This window comes from Ixodes scapularis, unplaced genomic scaffold (genome assembly GCF_016920785.2).
Source record: "Ixodes scapularis isolate PalLabHiFi unplaced genomic scaffold, ASM1692078v2 PGA_scaffold0__279_contigs__length_252992795, whole genome shotgun sequence".
NCBI lineage: Eukaryota > Metazoa > Arthropoda > Arachnida > Ixodida > Ixodidae > Ixodes > Ixodes scapularis.
In genome coordinates, this window is record NW_024609835.1 from 21,675,457 (window position 1) to 21,693,508 (window position 18,052).

The 18,052-nt window shown below is 44.0% G+C and overlaps 1 protein-coding gene across 1 annotated transcript in view; it reads left to right on the forward strand.

The window, feature by feature from the left end:
• LOC8032506 (connectin) overlaps positions 1 to 12,805 on the forward strand; it is a 32,553-nt gene extending 19,748 nt beyond the window's left edge. Inside the window, exons 2-3 of the mRNA XM_002410167.5 lie at positions 1,728 to 2,713; positions 9,273 to 12,805. Coding sequence (XP_002410211.3) covers positions 1,728 to 2,713; positions 9,273 to 9,805 — 1,519 coding nt within the window. The 3' untranslated portion in view covers positions 9,806 to 12,805. The remainder of the gene's footprint in view (positions 1 to 1,727; positions 2,714 to 9,272) is intronic.
• The last annotated feature ends 5,247 nt before the right edge of the window (positions 12,806 to 18,052 follow it).

The following is an 18,052-nucleotide window of genomic DNA, read 5'->3' on the forward strand; positions in this document are numbered from 1 at the left end:
TCAGCAATTAGAGCCTCTCTATATTATCAGTACGTTCAGACGTCCTGCGCTTGCCTTTTCGCGCTGCTGGTGTTGGCTTTATTCAGTTCAGACGCAAACATAGGCCAAGGGGTGCAATGTGAAGTTTCGCGTTCTACACGTTCCCAGAGGTGTTGGAATTATTTGGGAGCGGAGGATGAGGCGTGCACCTCCCCTCTTGCTCCCCTCCCCTCTCCCCCCCCCCCCCCCCGCCCCCCTTTGTCATGTTTCGACGCCAAAGCACGTTCCTCCAAAGGATATAAAAATATGCCTCTACTAATTCTTATGCAGAAAGTACAAAAATTGCGCCATTCGTTCGCGTTGGTCACGTCATCATGTAGTACCAAAAGAATTTAAAATGACAGTGTTGAAACCAGCGCGTTGCTTGTAACGCTAGTCATACAGGTCTGGCTGCAACTCAAAAGATTCTTATTTGCACGTCCTCCTGTTATCTGGTTATTGCACTGGAAACACGCCCGCTATCCCTTTAGCGTCGGAAAACCCACTTGCAACTAGTTTTCACATAATCGAATCTTTGTTACGCATTCCGCTAGGGTGTTTATATTTATCGTTCTTGTTTTACGGTGTGGGTGTTTACAAAGTGAAACATTGAGCAGTCATACTTCAAACTTCTTTTTGGTAATTGTTGTCAACTTTGAGCAGGTTCACCCAGTCCGCCCGTTTAACGTCACACTGAACCGCGTCACCGACCTAAAGTTACCGATTGACGTTCAGTAATTTGACGTAGGCTGCGACTGCCTTTTTACCACGGTACAAATTTAGACCGTAACAAAGTTTTTAATTAGTTTAAGAGTTTCGACTAACGCATAGTAAGGAAAAACAAGAACTAAACTGCTCCTATCGTCTATTAGTGGTTGTTGAATGTGTGCAGACAATCCTGTCTCCCCCTTTCGGGCGATGCTCTGAAACATGAAAAATATCGTTCTGCTGCTCGTCCAATTCTGTCAAAACTGCGCCTTCAGAAAAACAAAACAATAACCAGACGGCTGTTGGGAAGATTTCCGGCGTGCTGCCCCGCTCACCACTTTGCACAAAGCCGACGCCGCAAATTCGGCGTCACTTTATTGAAAGAGAGGCTCAATTTTATTTTGACGACAAAATTAAGTATCTAATTTAGCTAGGAATCAATTTCTTTGTTTTCAAATCTGTGTTCTCCACCCCTTCGTCACGCTTCATTATTTTGGAATTTACTCATGCCTCTTTCATCGCGATACACTTGAGACGCCAATCGTTAGACGCCATTTAATCAAAAGGACAATTGGCATTTTGCTATGTTCCAATGATCCTCCACTATAATAGAAAAGAAGGGTGGACATCATTTTGCCACCAAGTCTGTATGAGGCTTGGGAGGTTTCCGGAAGACTGTTTTTTATAAACAAATCACAATCTTGATTAAAAGCATTACGCACCAACGGGCACGTTTAAGGGTGTCTATACATAACTTGAACTTCGGGGTGCCATTGGTGGTATTATTTTATTATGTTTCTGTTCAGCGGATTTGCACAAAAGTAGTGAACTAAAAAATGAAAGAAAAGGAGGTTAGGATAGGTTTAAAGATGCAGTGACATGTGGGGGAAATGAAACAGGCAATGGAGAGTGGAAATTGAATATAACAACAATCGTGATGAGACAAGTATTGCTTGCTTCTAACCGTGAATTGTTTTCTTTTTTTCTATTTTTTATTAAAGGTGTCCTGTCGTCCTTTTGCTCCTTCTTCTATCCCACCGCATCTCTCCGAGTGCCGCACAAGATGAGTCACTCAATGTGTGCCATCTCGTGGACCAACCCATGTACTGCCGCTGCGACACAGGCACCGAAGGCGAGCGGGCCACTGACGTGACGTGTTTTGTGGGAAGGCCGCTCACAGCCGAGCACGTCGTCTTCAAAGCGCTCGAGAGACAGACTGCGCTCAAATCCCTCTCCTTCACAAATTTTGGCAAGGAGTACAAGCTGAATTTTGTTCCTTCCAAGACCCTGCGGCACACCACCCTCCTGGAGAAGCTCAAGTTTGCGCAAGCCGAGTTGGGAGCCCTGAAGTCGCACTCCTTCTACAAGCTATCCAACCTCGTTGACCTTTCGATTGACTCAAATAACGTCACGGACCTTGAAAAAGAATCGATCGCCAACTTGCCGCGTCTTAAGAAGCTGGACCTTGCTGGCAACAGGCTCAAGATTCTACCGGCCCTTGCGCTCATCCAGCTTCCTTTGCTCGAAACTCTCTTGCTGGAGCGAAACCAGATCGAAACGATCGGGGACCTAGCTTTCGCCGACCTCGCCTCTTTGGCTGAGCTGGATCTGAGCGACAACCAGATTGAAGCGCTGACGGAACAGACGTTCAAGGGCCTTGGCCGATTGGTGCGTCTGGACATGTTTCGCAATAAGCTGAGGAGGCTGGACGCTCGGGTGTTTAGCGGGATGCCCAGGCTTGAAGATCTCGACCTCAAGTTCAACGACATCTCCGAGGTGGACCCCTTGGCCTTCGACGGCGTGTCCAACCTGAGGACTATCTACTTGTCGAATAACCGCCTCAGAATCCTTCCTGCCAATATGTTCCTGGGTGCGCCCGATCTGGTTACTGTGGACCTGGCTTTGAACGAGCTGATCACGTTGACGTGGCGAACCATTGAAGACTTGAGAAGTATCGATGAAGAGTCGTTCGACATGAGCCTTACTGGTGAGTCAATGCGTCGATTCAAGCGTATCATGCAGCGATTGAAGCAGGCACGTAGCCAGGGGGGAGGCCCATCGGGCACAGGCCTCCCCCGAAATCTTCCGTTTCGCTGGGACCTCCTCTCCCCCCTCCCCCTCATACAGCATTTTGTTATGGGCGCCCCCCCCCCCCCCCCCGCCCCCCCAAACCAAATCCTGGCTACGTGCTTGGATTGAAGCGATATTTATAGGTTTCGTAACGAAGCTGGACTCGGTAGTGTCCGTATATTGTCACTCACTATAACGCGTTCTGTATGCATCCGCTTAAATGTTTGGCATATCGCAACAGCCAAGATGGTTTCTAAAGGCTCAGTTTGATACAGGCACGTAGCCAGGGGGGGGGGGGGGGGCATGGGGACCCGCCCCCTCCCCCCCCCCCCCCCCCCGAAATCTTCCATTTTGCTGGGACTTCCTCTCCCCCCTCCCCGTTATACAGCATTTTGTCATAGGCGCCCCCGCCCCCCCCCCCCCCCCCTCCGAAACAAAAGCCTGGCTAGGTGCCTGGTTTGATGGTAGCGTTTGTCTATGGGTGACTACATTGCGGGGATCAAAGGCATATAGACACTGCCGCGCTTTACTACAATTTGGCTGTGTTACGAATGGTTACGCAGAGACACGACCGTGAGGAAAGACCCGTTCACAAAGAAGCGTCCAATTACGTTTGACTAGGTTGTGAGGACTAAAGATTCATTATCACAGTTGCATTTGACTCCATTAGAATAGGTTGTGAAGACTAAAAAGCTATCCCCAAAGTTGCGTTTGAGTACGTGTGACTACGTGACGACGAGGTACGACTACTAGCCCCCAGGATATGCGTACTATCGGGGAAAAATGAAATGCGAACAGAGGAGCGCGTGGCTCGCGGTACAGGCTGCGCCGCCTGGAAGTGAACCTAGGGGCCAGGGTGCGTGGCCTACTTCGATGTGTTCACGCCCCTCGATTGGCGCTCCCTCAGCTTCGGCAGTGCGCCTCTCAGTGCGCTGAAAGCTGTCATCGCTATCTTTGCCTGCTCGGCGAGTGCGGCGAGCTTCTTTGCACCGCACGCGCTGAACCAGCAAAGATAGTGGTGATAGCTTTCAGCGCACTAAGAGGCGCACTGCTGAAGCTTGGGGAGCGGCGTGAACACATTGAAGTAGGCCACACACCCTCGCTCCTAGGCTCACTTCCAGGCGGCGCAGCCTGTACCGCGAGCCACGCGCTCCTCTGTTCGCATTTCATTTTTCCCCGATAGTACGTGCTTTGTATATTGCTTTCCTAGCTGATCCTCGAATAGGTTGCCGTGCGGCATACAGCGCATGAATGTTCAGGCAGTCACTTCTCAACATAACGCTGCCAAACGCCACTGTATGTTTGGGCCTTAAAATAAATATGCGTAACGTGGATGTGTTTGGCTATCATGTGGAGTAGTCTCATACCCTTGTCTCACGGGCACTCAAAGAATCTTTAGAGCGAACTCTTTTAAAAAATCAGAAAACCCGATCACAATTTCGACTGTGCGCGTATCCTTCGTTCTGCACTGATTCACCGTTTTGTAAGAGAGATGGAACTCATGAAGCCATCTTAACTGTATACCCACCAAACAAGGGAATCGGTGGCATAATCTCGTCTACCCTTGTCACCCAAACTACGCGGCCATGGCAACACATGACACCGAACGCCCTTCTAACTGGATAAATAATAAAAAAAAGACCATGATATGTGGAGAGCACAAGAAAATAACCGCGCACCTCTGTCAACCATAGTTGGTGACAGGTTAATAATGCAGTAGAAGCTCCGTTTTCAGTACGCGCCCATCGCCTTCCGTCGAGCTTTGACTACGCGTGCGCCGAAGTGCTAACAGAGGTAGAAATGAAAGCTCGGGCTGGGAAGCGGAGCATCTATATTATCATCGACCGCACATAGCTTGCATTGACGTCTCACTAGCTGCTATTGTAGTGGCCTTGCTACAGTGCTTGTACCTTCTGTAGCAGCCATCTCACACCATCAAATACGTTTCCCGCAGCGAGTAAAAAGAGTATGAATGACGAATCGCTTCGTGCAGTGACGTCACGAGCAACGCATGTATAGCAACGAGCATTTAGTAATTTCCAAATTTTATCAACGGCCTTCACCAACTCGGAACATTTAAGGCGATAACCGCAACTAGAAGGAGGGCGAAGGAAGCGGCAAAAACAACATGCGGAGGCAAAAAAAAAAAAAAATTAGCTGAACGAAAGGGCAGTTTTTGAAACTAGTTCACTGAGTTGCCTTTATCTCTATTCGCTTTTACTTCGGCTAATACTGATATTCCATTTCAATTCACCCTATTTCCATCCTCTTAACTTTCACTGCCCTTCTTTAAGGTCTTTTTCCCTCCTTGAGCTTCCGGATTGAATCCCCGCTGATCAGTTTTGCGAATTAAATTTTTGTTGCTAGTCTAGTCGAAAGAAAAAGTCTGCATGTGTCGTTCCTGTCTTTCTTGTTAGTTGTTTTTTTTTTCTATCGACTGCCACAAAGAGCTTCTTACATTTAGCACCAGTGTCTTATGCTCCGTGTATGTCGCGGGTGCACTCCAGATTTCCCGAGAGGGGGTTCCCCCGCTTCGACTTGGCCTTCGTCATTAAGAGCTACGAATCTGTTCGCACGTCCGAGGCTGCGTCCTATTTGCGGGCCTCTGAGCCACGGGCTTCTTCTCGACGCGCTCTGGGAAGGGACGGGAGCTATTTATTCCCGTGACACCTTTCGCTGACGGGTTCAGCGAACATCTTGAAGGGTTTACTGGCTAAGTAAATCCGTTATTTATCTTTTATCTCGTCTGTGATTTCCTGTTCGTTCTCTCTTCACTGGAGGAAGATAACTCGGTGTTATCACACAAAACCACTCGGCAATGTTTCTGGCTGTTTTTAAATGTCGAAACGCGTCTACGTTTTTGAAAGCGCGTTCGTGTTCCCCTATCTTAAAACATCGAATAAAATCAAACGTGTTTATTTTTTCTTCCATATCAAGCTACATATTTCAGTGCGATAAGAAATACATAAAAAGTTCAGTCGCGGACAATTTATATTCCTTAAAAGATAATACAGACCGAACAGAACCTCTTGGATGTTTGTATCCTCACTTGGGAGGGTTTGTGAGTTCATTTCAATTGTAATGTTAGTGTCCTAAAACATTCGCCCCCATACTTTGTAATGTTTTTTTTTTCTAACACACAATTTGGTTTTTACATTTCGAATATAATGTGTTGAGTATATATTTATTTATTTCATAATACTACATTATAAAGTCGGAGACATGGTGGGAGTGGAGAAAGAAAACAAAACAATACACTTGTCCAACATAGGACAGTGCTTATAAATACAATGAAAACACAGAAGGGCTTAAAGCGCAGAAAATTGACCACGAAATTACCGTTAAAAGGGCGCCAAAAGACCAACTCAAAATAACAAAAATCATGAAACACATCCACAGCTATCGAACAAAGTCTCTAGTGCTAATTTAAATTAAATTAAATTAAATTAACTATTTTTTTCTGGTAACGTATTTTATTCACGGACGGTTCTTGGAAAATATGAATACTTTAAAGCGTGTCTTCTGAAGCTATATTCAGCGAAAGTCTTTCTGTTGCGCTGCCTGCATGGGTATCTAGAAACACCTGTGATGTAATGTGTAATCCTCTAACAATTTTTTTGTTTTTATTCCGGTCACATGAGCCTGTAATCCGGATTTATTCTGACCAGCGTGGTCAAATTGAAATGCAATATTATGCATCGATGTTATAAAAAATGCATTTCCTTTGAAGTTTGTCTTAGCTTTTGCCTCGATATACAATCCTGAGGGCACATTCTATATGTAGAATATGTAGGGAATCGTTAGAGTACACTTTGCCAGACTATTTTGTTGTCTTCCCTCATCAATCAATGAAAACCATATCTGGAACTTGTTTTTGTCGCACAAAGGCAATTAATTATACATATTTGTTACTTTAAATCGCTACAAGCTGGCCCCTACATACTTTCCATGTTAGAATGAAATTAGTACTTACGTTTTTAAAGTAAGTTGGGGTTTGGTTACATCAAAGTCAATTCTAAGAACATTATATCGACAATTACCTACATTCCCATTGACATAGTCCCAGCATCAGTGGCTTCAAGGGCGTTTACAGTAACAAACGTTTACTAGGAGCAGACTGCTAAATTAAAAGGGAAGCATATTTTTTTTTCAAATCAGGAACCGTGTTGTTAGCCGACAATCCCAACGCATTAGGAGTTAGCGATATCTCCAAAGTATATGGCATGCTATGTAGTCGCTATTTTATGACACTAAGCAGTACATCGTGGCATTTGTAAGAACCTAGCATATTATCGAGGTTAAAGGGATTTTTAAGTATATATTATTTTAAAGTCAACGATGAATGCGATGGCCATCTACCATAGCTGATTATACCGTTCCGCGCCATTTGCTGGCTTCAAGGCATCATGAACCGAAACAAAATGATTGTTATTTATAGCACAGGTGGTGACGCAGCCTAAAAGTAAAAATCGTATCAAAACTGTTGTGTATACTGTTGAAATGTGAAGACAAAGAATAGGGTAAATCGGACACGATTCTCTCGCACGCGCAGGCAAGACCATGCAAGCAAGACCACGCCTTTGACAACCAATCTCGCCCGAAGCTATTGTTGAAGCTAGAATTATACTAGGAGCACGAAACATTCTCAAGTGGATTGAAGACTACCTTTCATATCGCTGCCAGTACGTAGCACTTAATGTGCACTCATCATTCAAAGGCAAAGTTTCATTGGGAGTCCGACAGGGATCAGTACTGGCACCTTTTCTGTTCCTAATATACATAAATGACTTGGTCAAAGATATGAACGTAAACATTCGTCTCCTTGCTGATGATTGCATACTTTATTAACAAATAAATAACCCAAACGACCAGATTAACCTAAATAATGTGCTTTAACACATAATAAATTGGTGCCATGATTGGCAGATTGAAATAAATTCGAATAAAACTGTATTCATGACCATAACCGATAAGAAACTATACTCCGTTCCTTACCAGATAGGCAATAACCTCTTAGAACAAGTAGCTGAATACAAATACCTCGGCCTCAACATCAGTCAAAATTTGCATTGGGACTCACACATTCACTTCACAACTAATAAAGCTTTAAACAAACTGAGTTTTCTTAAACGAGTTTTAAAATTTACATCTCCTGCCAATAAATTGTTAGCCTACAAAAATTTAATACGTCTTACGCTCGAGTAGGCCAACGTCGTCTGGTTTCCCCACACCGTCTCCGGCATCAATAAGACAGAAAGAATTCAGAGAATGGCACGAGGTTTATTTGCGTACATATAGAGGGTACGTCTCTCCCTCTGAACTTTGCAGGCAACTGGGTCTCTCCTCTCTAGAAAAAAGAGCGAAAATCGTTAGACTTAAATTTCTATACGAATTAGCCAACGATCAATTTAACCTAACAAAAAAAAATTATCTTATCCATACAAGCAAGCGTATAACACGGTACAACCATGGTAATCTTTACGAGGAAGACGTCGTTCATGATAACTGCTTCAAATTTCGTTTTTTTTCCCCGGTACATTAACGAATGAAACCACCTGCCTCAAAATGACGTTCATTCCTCTTCTACTGAAATGTTCCTTGATTACGTAGATGCTCACATTTCATCGTAAACTAATATTTTATGCTGTTTTTAAAAGTGCAATGTTTCTATTGTATTGAAGTTTGTACTAATTTTTCATTCTTGAGTTTTATATTTGCGTGGAATATTGACCTGAAAATTTAGAGTGTTGAATATTTTTTTCTGCTTGTAATATTTCAAACTGTACCACCCTACAATAACCCCGAAGGGGGTTAGTAGTATTGGAATTAAATAAATAAATAAAAATAATTAAATGCAGCTTAGAAAAGGGACTTGGCGGATTACGCAGAATGAGTAAAACAGAGTGTTTGTCCAAGGGAATGCATAAGCCGGTTAGTAACTACGCTAAAATTTACTACGGAAGTTCCCTAGGGGCGATCTTTACATTGACGAAATCTGGACCATTACCTTTCTGAAATTATGAAGCCCAAAGGCGCAGGCAAAGACATGAAGTAGACAAGTTAGCACTATCCTGTCTACTTCATGTCCTTGACTGTCCCATTGCACTTCTGGAATGAATCTTTGGAATGAACTTTCCTCGGTTAAAAGCAAAATAAGTATTTTTGTTTTGTTTTTTAAACCTCCAGAACACCCTACCTATGGCATCCATCGACCACGCTAACCTAAGCGACAGCATGGCCACACCAAACGTCTGATTGGCACAACGTTTGACAGATGGCGGCCAGGGTCCTCAAAGTGCGCCCGCCCGCATCTCCGCTATTTGTTGTTTATTTGTGTGTTTTTTTGGAATCGAGTTATTCTTTTTTTTTTCTTTTATTGACCGCTAAATATAATAACTTTTCAATCGCAACATTTCCACTAGCGTGTCTACATAGGTTTGCGACTGTCTTTGTTGATTCTCCGAACGTTGTTTCAGGAAATAAGTTCAGCTGCGACTGCCGCATAGCCTGGATGCTGCACCTGGAGAACGTGACGCGAAGTGACAAGTTCCGTCGGGAGCTCCGACACGTCAAGTGTGACTTCAGGACTCCCGGCAGTACGAACAGCAGCAAGGTGGCTCGTCTCACCATCAAGCAGCTGGGCTGTGCCGCAGACTACGACATACCGCGCGTTCACAAGGAGCATCTGGAACTGACGACAACCACTGAGCCGCCTTCTTTGGAGGACCACGACGAAGTAGTACACACTCACGACGAGGATAACGTCATTCACAAGGCATCGTCCGAGCATCCCCCCAAAAGTGTTGAAGATGAGGACATGGAAGAGGACATGCATCCAGTGAAGAATGACATCGACGTTCTTGTGAGTGATAAGAAGACAGTGCAGAAAGGGCCAGCGCCTTCTCCGAAGCCAAGCGGCAACTCTGGGACAATAGTGTTTCGCGGCCTCGTGTTGCAATTCGCGTGCGTAGCGGTGCTCTTGAACAGGGCGCTGGTGAAGTCATGGTAGATGGTTCCGTAAAAACCAACCTGCAAACATTTGCTCATTTGTGTGGTGTCCGTGGATGTGCCTTAATTGAAGACAATGGACAGCTGGATTCTGGAAAATAATTTAACCTATTGGCGAGTCATTTGGGGATACTATATATATATATTCGAATTCATAAAAGGATGAAACATCGAGGACGGGGACGGAAACAGGACTTCTTTCATTGAACAACAACATAGACAGGTACAAAATATAAAACCTCCCCGAAAGATTTCAACGTTCTTGAAGAAGGAAAGTCGAAAATTGTTAATTAAAAGAAACATTCACCATAAATTTTGAAGCTTAAGAAGCACTGGCGTCACGAAGAGGTCACAGTAATTTAGTTATCTGTGATATTAGGAATTCGACCTGTGTCATTGAGCGTGATAATGAAAGTGCAAAAATATTGTTTTAACAGACCCCAAGGGTCTGTCAAAACAATGTACTCTGAATGTAAAAGTTTAAGAAGCACTAGCGTCACAACGAAGTATCAGTAATCTAGTCAACTCTAGCGTTAGGAATTCGACCTCCGTCTTTATCAGTGATTATGAAGGCCCAGAAATGTTGTTGACAGTCCCCATGCCAAATGATTCAGTAATTTCTCTCCTAAACATGTTGCTGTGCACGCCCAGTATTATAGTATAAGATAAATAAGGAGTACAGTCATCGCACGTGTGGCTGAGGTCGACAATTGGAGGGAAATACTCATTTGAAGTCTTTCATGTTTCCAAGTTGTGTTCTCTGAGTTGAGAGTTAACGCATCTCCCAGTTTGTTCAATGTACTGACTGTCGCAGCTTAGTTGAATTAAACCTTTCATTCTTCGCACTTAACGAACTTTTTGGCATGTTTAACGTTGCATCCTCTGGGACTGTCGCTCTCATTTACCTTTTTATACCCCTGCTTAAGGCGCATATGACAGGAAAAAAACACACCCGCGTGGAACTTGGACGCGGTAGATCTTAACTGGTGCGCGGAATTGTGCATGTAGTTAATCAGAGCGAAACGACCTTTCTTATTGGCAACACCGTGCGGAAGTTGTGGCCTGAGAATGAATCTCTCAGGGGTAGAACGGAGTAGGTCCGCAAGGGTAGTGCGAAGTAGGTCTGTTGTCAACAACCACATTTCTGCACCTTCATAATCACTGACAAAGACATAGGTCGAATTCCTAACATCAGAGATGACTAGATTACTGATACCTCGTCGTGACGCCAGTGCTTATTAAACTTTTAAATTTATTTTGAATTTCCCTTTCCCTTAATAATTTTGTCATTTCCTTCTGAGAGAAAGTTAAAAGCTTTAAAGGGATGTTTTATATTCTGTTCCATTCTTTGTTGTTGCTCAACGAAAGAAGTCCTGTTTTCCGTCCCTGCAAACTTGTTTTATCTGTGCTCTTTCCTTTCAAGTTTCGTTCATAGAGATATATATGTAATACAACCTTATTCCTTGATTCATGCGTTAAAGTGATTTACTCTAAAACCCCAGCATTAATTAAGCTAATTGAAAGAGGATCTCCTTTAATTAGCTTAGGTAATCTGAAGGGCGGTTGTAGTTCGTACCGTGTCCAGAGGCAACGCAGTTTCCATGACCAATAAAGTACCAGCCTTTTCAAAGTGAGAAGGCGTGACTATTGGCCGCTCTACTGCTTGACGTTTTGATTAAGAGGAAACTAATGATTAAACTCCAGAGTACACTTTAGTGCATATTTTTTTTCCCGGGAGTTCTGAATCTGTGCTATATGTTATGAATAAGTTCTTATCATCCGAGTTTCACTAGCCGAACCTTTTATGACCAAATCAGGTCAGGGACATCATAAAACGACATGGTCGTAAGCCCCTAAAGGACACTAACCAGATTTGCATCAGATATTTTGTACCAAATACTTTTCAATTTGTGAAGCGGCCATATCGCTAAAGTGGGACTCGGTCACCAACAAACCTTTTAGTGTCACGTATTCCATCAGAGCGGGTTGAACAGTTGCGTAGTTATTTATACCCTGCTCTAAGGCACAATCGGCAAACACTGCAGGAGTGTTTGTTTTGTCAACAGTTTTCTTGTTAGCCTTGGAACCTTAAAGTCTTCATTTATGATTAATTAATGTGACCTTGTCCCCGAACGCTCGTTTACGCATTACATTAAAAGCAGCTGTATTACATTGCGTACTTTTCCGAAAGGGTAATTTACGCAAAGCCTTGAAGGCGTAATCTGTGGTAGCACAGGAAAAAAAGGATGAATCAAGACGATGTTCGCGTACAACCACGCACAACCGTATGGTAAAATAAAAATCTACTCTAGAGAAGTTCCTTCTAAAGTACTGTGACAAGAGGGTAAAATAGTTGTAAGCGCGCATGGAAGCAATTTATTCGTACACATGTTGTTTATGTGCGGCCCATTCATGGGCAAATTTGATGACCGTTTCAATTCCATTCTTGCAACAGTTTTTGTCATACTCTGTATAAATTAATAATGTAAAATGACAATGTACGAAGTGTAAGTGTATATTGAATGTTTATCTGAGGTATGGCTGTTTTGTATTCAAACATTGCAGAGCATTGAAAACAGGTAGACCTAAATTTATGCGTGACCATTGATTTGTTTTTGTTTATCCGTAAAATGTTTCGTAGTGCTGTCTGCTATATTATTATCCGTTTATGCTTTGTAACACTGCCATAAGGAACATACCGAAACATTGTCCTACTCATTCTAGATATTATGCAATGTGCTCTCTCATGTTGCGGAGTCTTTTCTGCGCTAAAAGTTTTTCTTTTTTGAAGAAATGTGATGTCTTTCTTTTTTCATACGCGGCCCTTGAGTGAGCCTACTGCAAAATATTGTAATTCGAACCCGTTCCAACTAAAACAAATGTAAATAGGTTTTATAAAAAAACAAAGTCTTGTCATAAAACTACGGTTTTCCCGATATTATTATGATTATGATTTGCCTTAGACTTCCGCCGTAATGAATAAAAGTAATCAAACTGCTTGTAACCGATTCATGTTTTGATGTTATTTCGTAATCATTTGATTGCTTGTAATACATAGCATTCGCAAGCGTAACGCGATGTACTTTTGGATGCAATAAATGTACTTTTAACTACTATTACTTTTCCAATACCACTCGCTCACCCCTCCCCCCCTCCCCCCTCCCTCTCTTTCTCTTTAACTCGGGAACCCCTCGGTTTCTGAGCAGAGGGGCGGGACGGGGGGAGAAACAACAGTTATATGTGCATTTAGTACATCCAAAAGTAATCACATTACTCTATCAAATGATTTACGACTCTGTCACCACAGTTCAAGATAAATGCCGCGACATGTCCAGGTATATAAGTGCTGCGATATGTCCCATGACGTGCATTTCTTACATCAGACACTTATGCAGTTTACATATGAGTGCTTTAACAGTAATCAAGCTAATAAATGTAAAACGCTTTTTATCTCGCGATTCGCATGGACTTTAGTTCAGCAGGGAGTCTTTTTTTTTTCGGTAAAACATTAAAAACAGCGGAAAGGCATGGACAACAACGAGAATCTGAAACACGTGTTCCCCGTCTCGATCTAGGTCTAGCTCAGGCAGGGCGTGGGGCGTCCCCATGTCAGGGCGCGTCCCGGATGCTATGCGAGACCGTGTTCCCTTGAGAACGGCTCTCTCTCGCCCTTCTTGGACAGACATGTACAAATTACTCAAGAAAGGTAGTTAAGTTACTGAGTATCGATGCCAGAACTAATTGGAGTAGAGTAGAAATTACGCATTGGTAATAGTAATTCAGTAAACTACTAACTACTGTAAAAAAGTAGCGAGTTACTTTGAAGTTACTTTCGGAGTTACTTTTTATATATGTGTGGTAGCAAAATGAACGGCAGTTTTGATCCATGAAAAATCCTGCGAGCCTAAAATAAAAGCAGTAATTTTATGGTTTGCGTTTTCACAAAAATAGTTTATTTGCTCGCAGAAGCAATTGAGTTTCAAAGTTCTTGATAAGAGAGTCTTCCCTTTTTTCCTTTTAAAGACGTCCCCAGCCAAGCTAAAAATACGTTCCACCGTGGCAAATCAAATAAAATCAAATCTGATTTCAGAAACAGGCTGAGCAGGGTCGGGTATGCGAGTGTCAGCATCTTTGGTGTCCATGACGAAATATGTGAAGTTCGTTTCGGCCCTAGAGGGTCTTTTATAACAGCCTCTCCTCTTTTTTTCTTTTTTCTTCGGAAAATTGAGATTGTTATGACTGGCCCCTCTTCATTCCCACGACGTTCGGAGAGTACGCTGAGCGAGTGCACCTGACCGTCAAGGGGTAAAGTCTCGCGCCACTACGATGAGATCATCCGGACGACTGCGCGTCTCGTTGCTAATGATACGCTACTAAAAAAAAAAAAGTTTTTTTTGATACGAAGTATGTTTCGCCGCTGACGTCGGGTCCAGCAAAAGGATCTCCCAAGGGTAACTCGCAATCCTCGCCGGTGACTACGGTATCTTGACATGCCTGGCGAATAAATCGTTCTCACCAAAGAGGAGGTCTCCCTGGCGTGGAAGTTCGAAAGGACGCGAAGGATTACGTGAACAAGCATCCTCGCTCGTACAGTTGCAGGTCGAAGCAGGAACGTGCTTGCTCAAATTAACGGATTATCCGTGTCTGGGTTTGTGCGCGGGGGAGTCCGGCTTTGCAAGAAGCATGCGCTGACGACGAGGCGACCATGGGAACACTCGCCCAGGTGCGAGGTCACTCCAGTGGCGTCTCTAGTGGAACCCCCAAACCGCTTGAGGTAGAACTCACTAAAAGCAAACAACACAAAAAAAAAAAAAATCGCGGGGTGGTTTTTCTTTTACGGTTGCAGCTGAAGGCGCGTCGCCTGCGTGCATTACCGGATTAGGTCAATACCTGACCAAGCATCTCTTCCTGCGTTCGTGCGCGCCGGTGTTATGTTTTGGCTGCTCGTCGCCACCTTGGCCCAAGGACGCCTGTGATGAAGTTTGTACGGCTGGCGAGTATACACCTTTCCAAAAAACACTCGACCCCAGGGGCAACAAACCGTTTTCGAGCCCAGTCACTGAGTTTGAGGCTAGACTCTCACCGGCGTCCCTGCTAACCCTAACCGAGTGGACTGTGATTTCAATAGGCGCAGCCTGCGTAGGCGCTGTTTCAAGCACTTCTGGCGGCTAAATTCTCGTCTTTTCCCGCTATATTTTGTGTTTCAGGGTACATGTATTTTCCCGAGGACATTGAGAAAGCATTGTACCACATTTAAAAAAACAAAAAAGAAAAAAAAAACTATAAACTATTTTCGTTGGGTACGCGCGCGACAGAACGAATGCGACTGGAATGTATAGTTCTGGTTATTTTTTTTTTCTAAGGATAAGTTTTGACGGTGCCGCGGGATTTGCCGCATGTGAAACGACAAAGCGCTTTGCTGACAAAAATAAATTGCAACAGAAGAGGGCCGAAAGGCATGCATTTTTCACGCTTACAAATAACGTGTTTACCGATGGACAGGACACGGACATACAATTGAGGAAGTGTAAACATTCGAACAATATATCGTACGTACCACACGATGCAGCTTTATCCGAAAATAATTTATTTGAGAAAGATCTCAAATAACACAGTCACAGTCGACGACAGTCACATCTTGACGATCGGACGGAATCCGAGATGACTTCGTTTTGGTGCACGTTTTGGGGAGAGCTTCCTTTTTTCACAACCGCACCAAGACAAAAGAACGAACGCGACTGACCCGTTTCTCACCCCAACCCGGACCACTATTTTTGGAGAGGACTGAGGATTCTACGCGGATTATCTCTGGGAGGGGGAAAACAATTAATGTTCGCAAAATCGCGTCGAGGGTCGTTCGACGTCCTTCACTTCCTTCGTTTCCCGTGAATGTCGAGCAGAAAAGCTTGAATGGCAGGCACTTACCAGCCTTATTTCTCATCATGGAAGCTAGCACAAAAAGGGTACGCAGCACGCATAAAAAAAATTAAGTGGAAACTTTCAAGAGGGCCGAGAAAACGTCGAATGCAAAACCGCAAAAACGTAGGTAGAGAGCCGCACTGAGCGGGTCTTCACAGTCCCAGAGAGTGGCAGAAACTTTCTAGCTGATAGAGGGCGCAAGAGTCGCACCAGCTGCATCAGCATCAGCAACATGGCGGCGGCCTAGGAGCGTTTTTTTGGAAAGGTGTATAAGTGCGTGGGAACGGAATGTGAGGGAGCCCCTCGTTCGGGAATGCCACTTCGTATACCGCCGTCTTATTTACTTCTGTGCTCAAAATTTTATGATGAGCAAAATTAGCAGTACATTTCGAAAGTAGTTAGTAATTTGAGTAGAGGTTACCTGAAAAAAGTAGTTAAATTAAACTACTAATTACCCAAATAAATTTGTAATTTAAAGCTACGAAGTTACTCGGTAAAGTAGTTAAACTACAGTAGTTCGAGTAGAGTAGTTCAACTACGTCAAGTCTGTTCTCGGGTGGCTTGCCACGGGCACACCCTTCGAGATATCGATATTTGGACGCGTCCGCGCCCTCCGGGGAGCGAACCTACCACCGACAACCCGGGCGCGTTCATTCCCAACACGTTTGCAAGTCCGGTTCTAAAGAACGGCCGGAGGCTCCCGGCGGGGAATGGCCTTGCTCCACGGAGCTCTATATAAGCCTCTTCCCCTATTGTGCTAGTGCCTACTGCGGCAGCGCGGAGTCTGATCGTTGATCCTGACCCGTTGAGGCAGCGCCGATACTTCGGACTTTATCGAGGGCAAGCGTGTTAGCCTTCCAAGTCAATAAACACGTCATTATACGGGTCCAAGGAACCTACTTTGTTTCTACGTGGTACCCCCTAAGGGGAAGCCCAGAAGGTAGACGAACAGCAGCGCATACTTTCAGCTGATTTTTGTTTGTGTTAACATCAAGTGTAAATACTACAACGCCAAACAAACAAACCAAGAGAAAAAGAAAACATAAAAAAGGCGCCACGTGCTTGTTAAGCCACCGTCACGCGCTGTTCCAGCGCATCTAAAACGCAACATTTCTATCTGACAGAGATAGTGATGGTGCATTGAAGCAGTTTGGCTTTAATCACACAATCTTCCGTGCTTCTATAATTTCTTGAGTCGGTTTATCGTTGTTCGCACTGTTAATGCTTAATGAGCACAATGCGCCATTTTTAATTGTTTTCTATTTTTTTCTTTGCGTTGCAGTATTCATATTTGATATTAGCTCAAATAAAATTTAGTTGTGAGTCAGCGCTGCGGTTCGTCCACCTTATCCTTTTCCTTATCCGTGTCTTTGCCCTGTTTTTTTCTATTATTTTTTACCATGAAATACTAACAAATCCAAATGTCAACGTTAGCTTTTTTTTCTCGAACGCTGTAGCCATTCGTTGACTTACAGCTTTAAGAACACGAGGTCAGACTTAATGGCTCCGAATGGTCAGACTTAATGGCTCCAAAAAACACACACATTGAACGCCTTACTACTCGAAGACTGCACATTCATCAAGACCGCAGGGAAGGCTCAGTGGTGACACTCTCCACACCGCACTTCCGATAAAACAATGTCGCAGTGCTAGATTTTCTGCGTAAGCTACCGGAACTCAGCACACAGCATAGGTTAGACGTAACTGCTGCGTGAGCGTCTAGCTGGGACTCTGGTTCATCAGTGAGAACTCCACTCTCCTGGGACTGCTGGCGCAGAACAAAGTCCAATCTGTTATTCCTTGCTGGCCTGCGGTAATTATTGAGAAAATCCAGCACTGCAGCCTTCTTTAACTGTGAAGAGGTTTTCTTGATACGCCAAATAACCCCTGGCTCCCGCTTGCAATTAGGTCCTTGTATCGACGTCCGTCCCCCATGTGAAGTGCCTTGTTCACAAACGGCCAGTGGCCCTAGGCGTTTTTTTTTTTCTTGTTTGCCGGTTTTAGGTTTAAGGCTTAATCCGACTTCACCGTTTTTCTTTCCTTTTTTTTTTTTTTTTTTTGCCTCTTTGCAACTTTTTACACGCGGGACTAAACGCATTCACCGTCGCGAAAAGGTAATTCCTCGTTTGTTTCGCTGAGGTGCCGATCCGTTCGGTCGGGATCGTTAGGGGGGGGGGGGGGAGGATTTAGAAAAAACGAGGGGACAGAGGCCCGCAAATTCCCGTTCTTTCTTCTTTCATTTTTTTTTCTTTTTAATAAGGAAAGCCGTTTTCGTAGACAAAGAATGATTGGTATTACTGGTTGAAGGAAGGCGTTCACTGAAAGACGA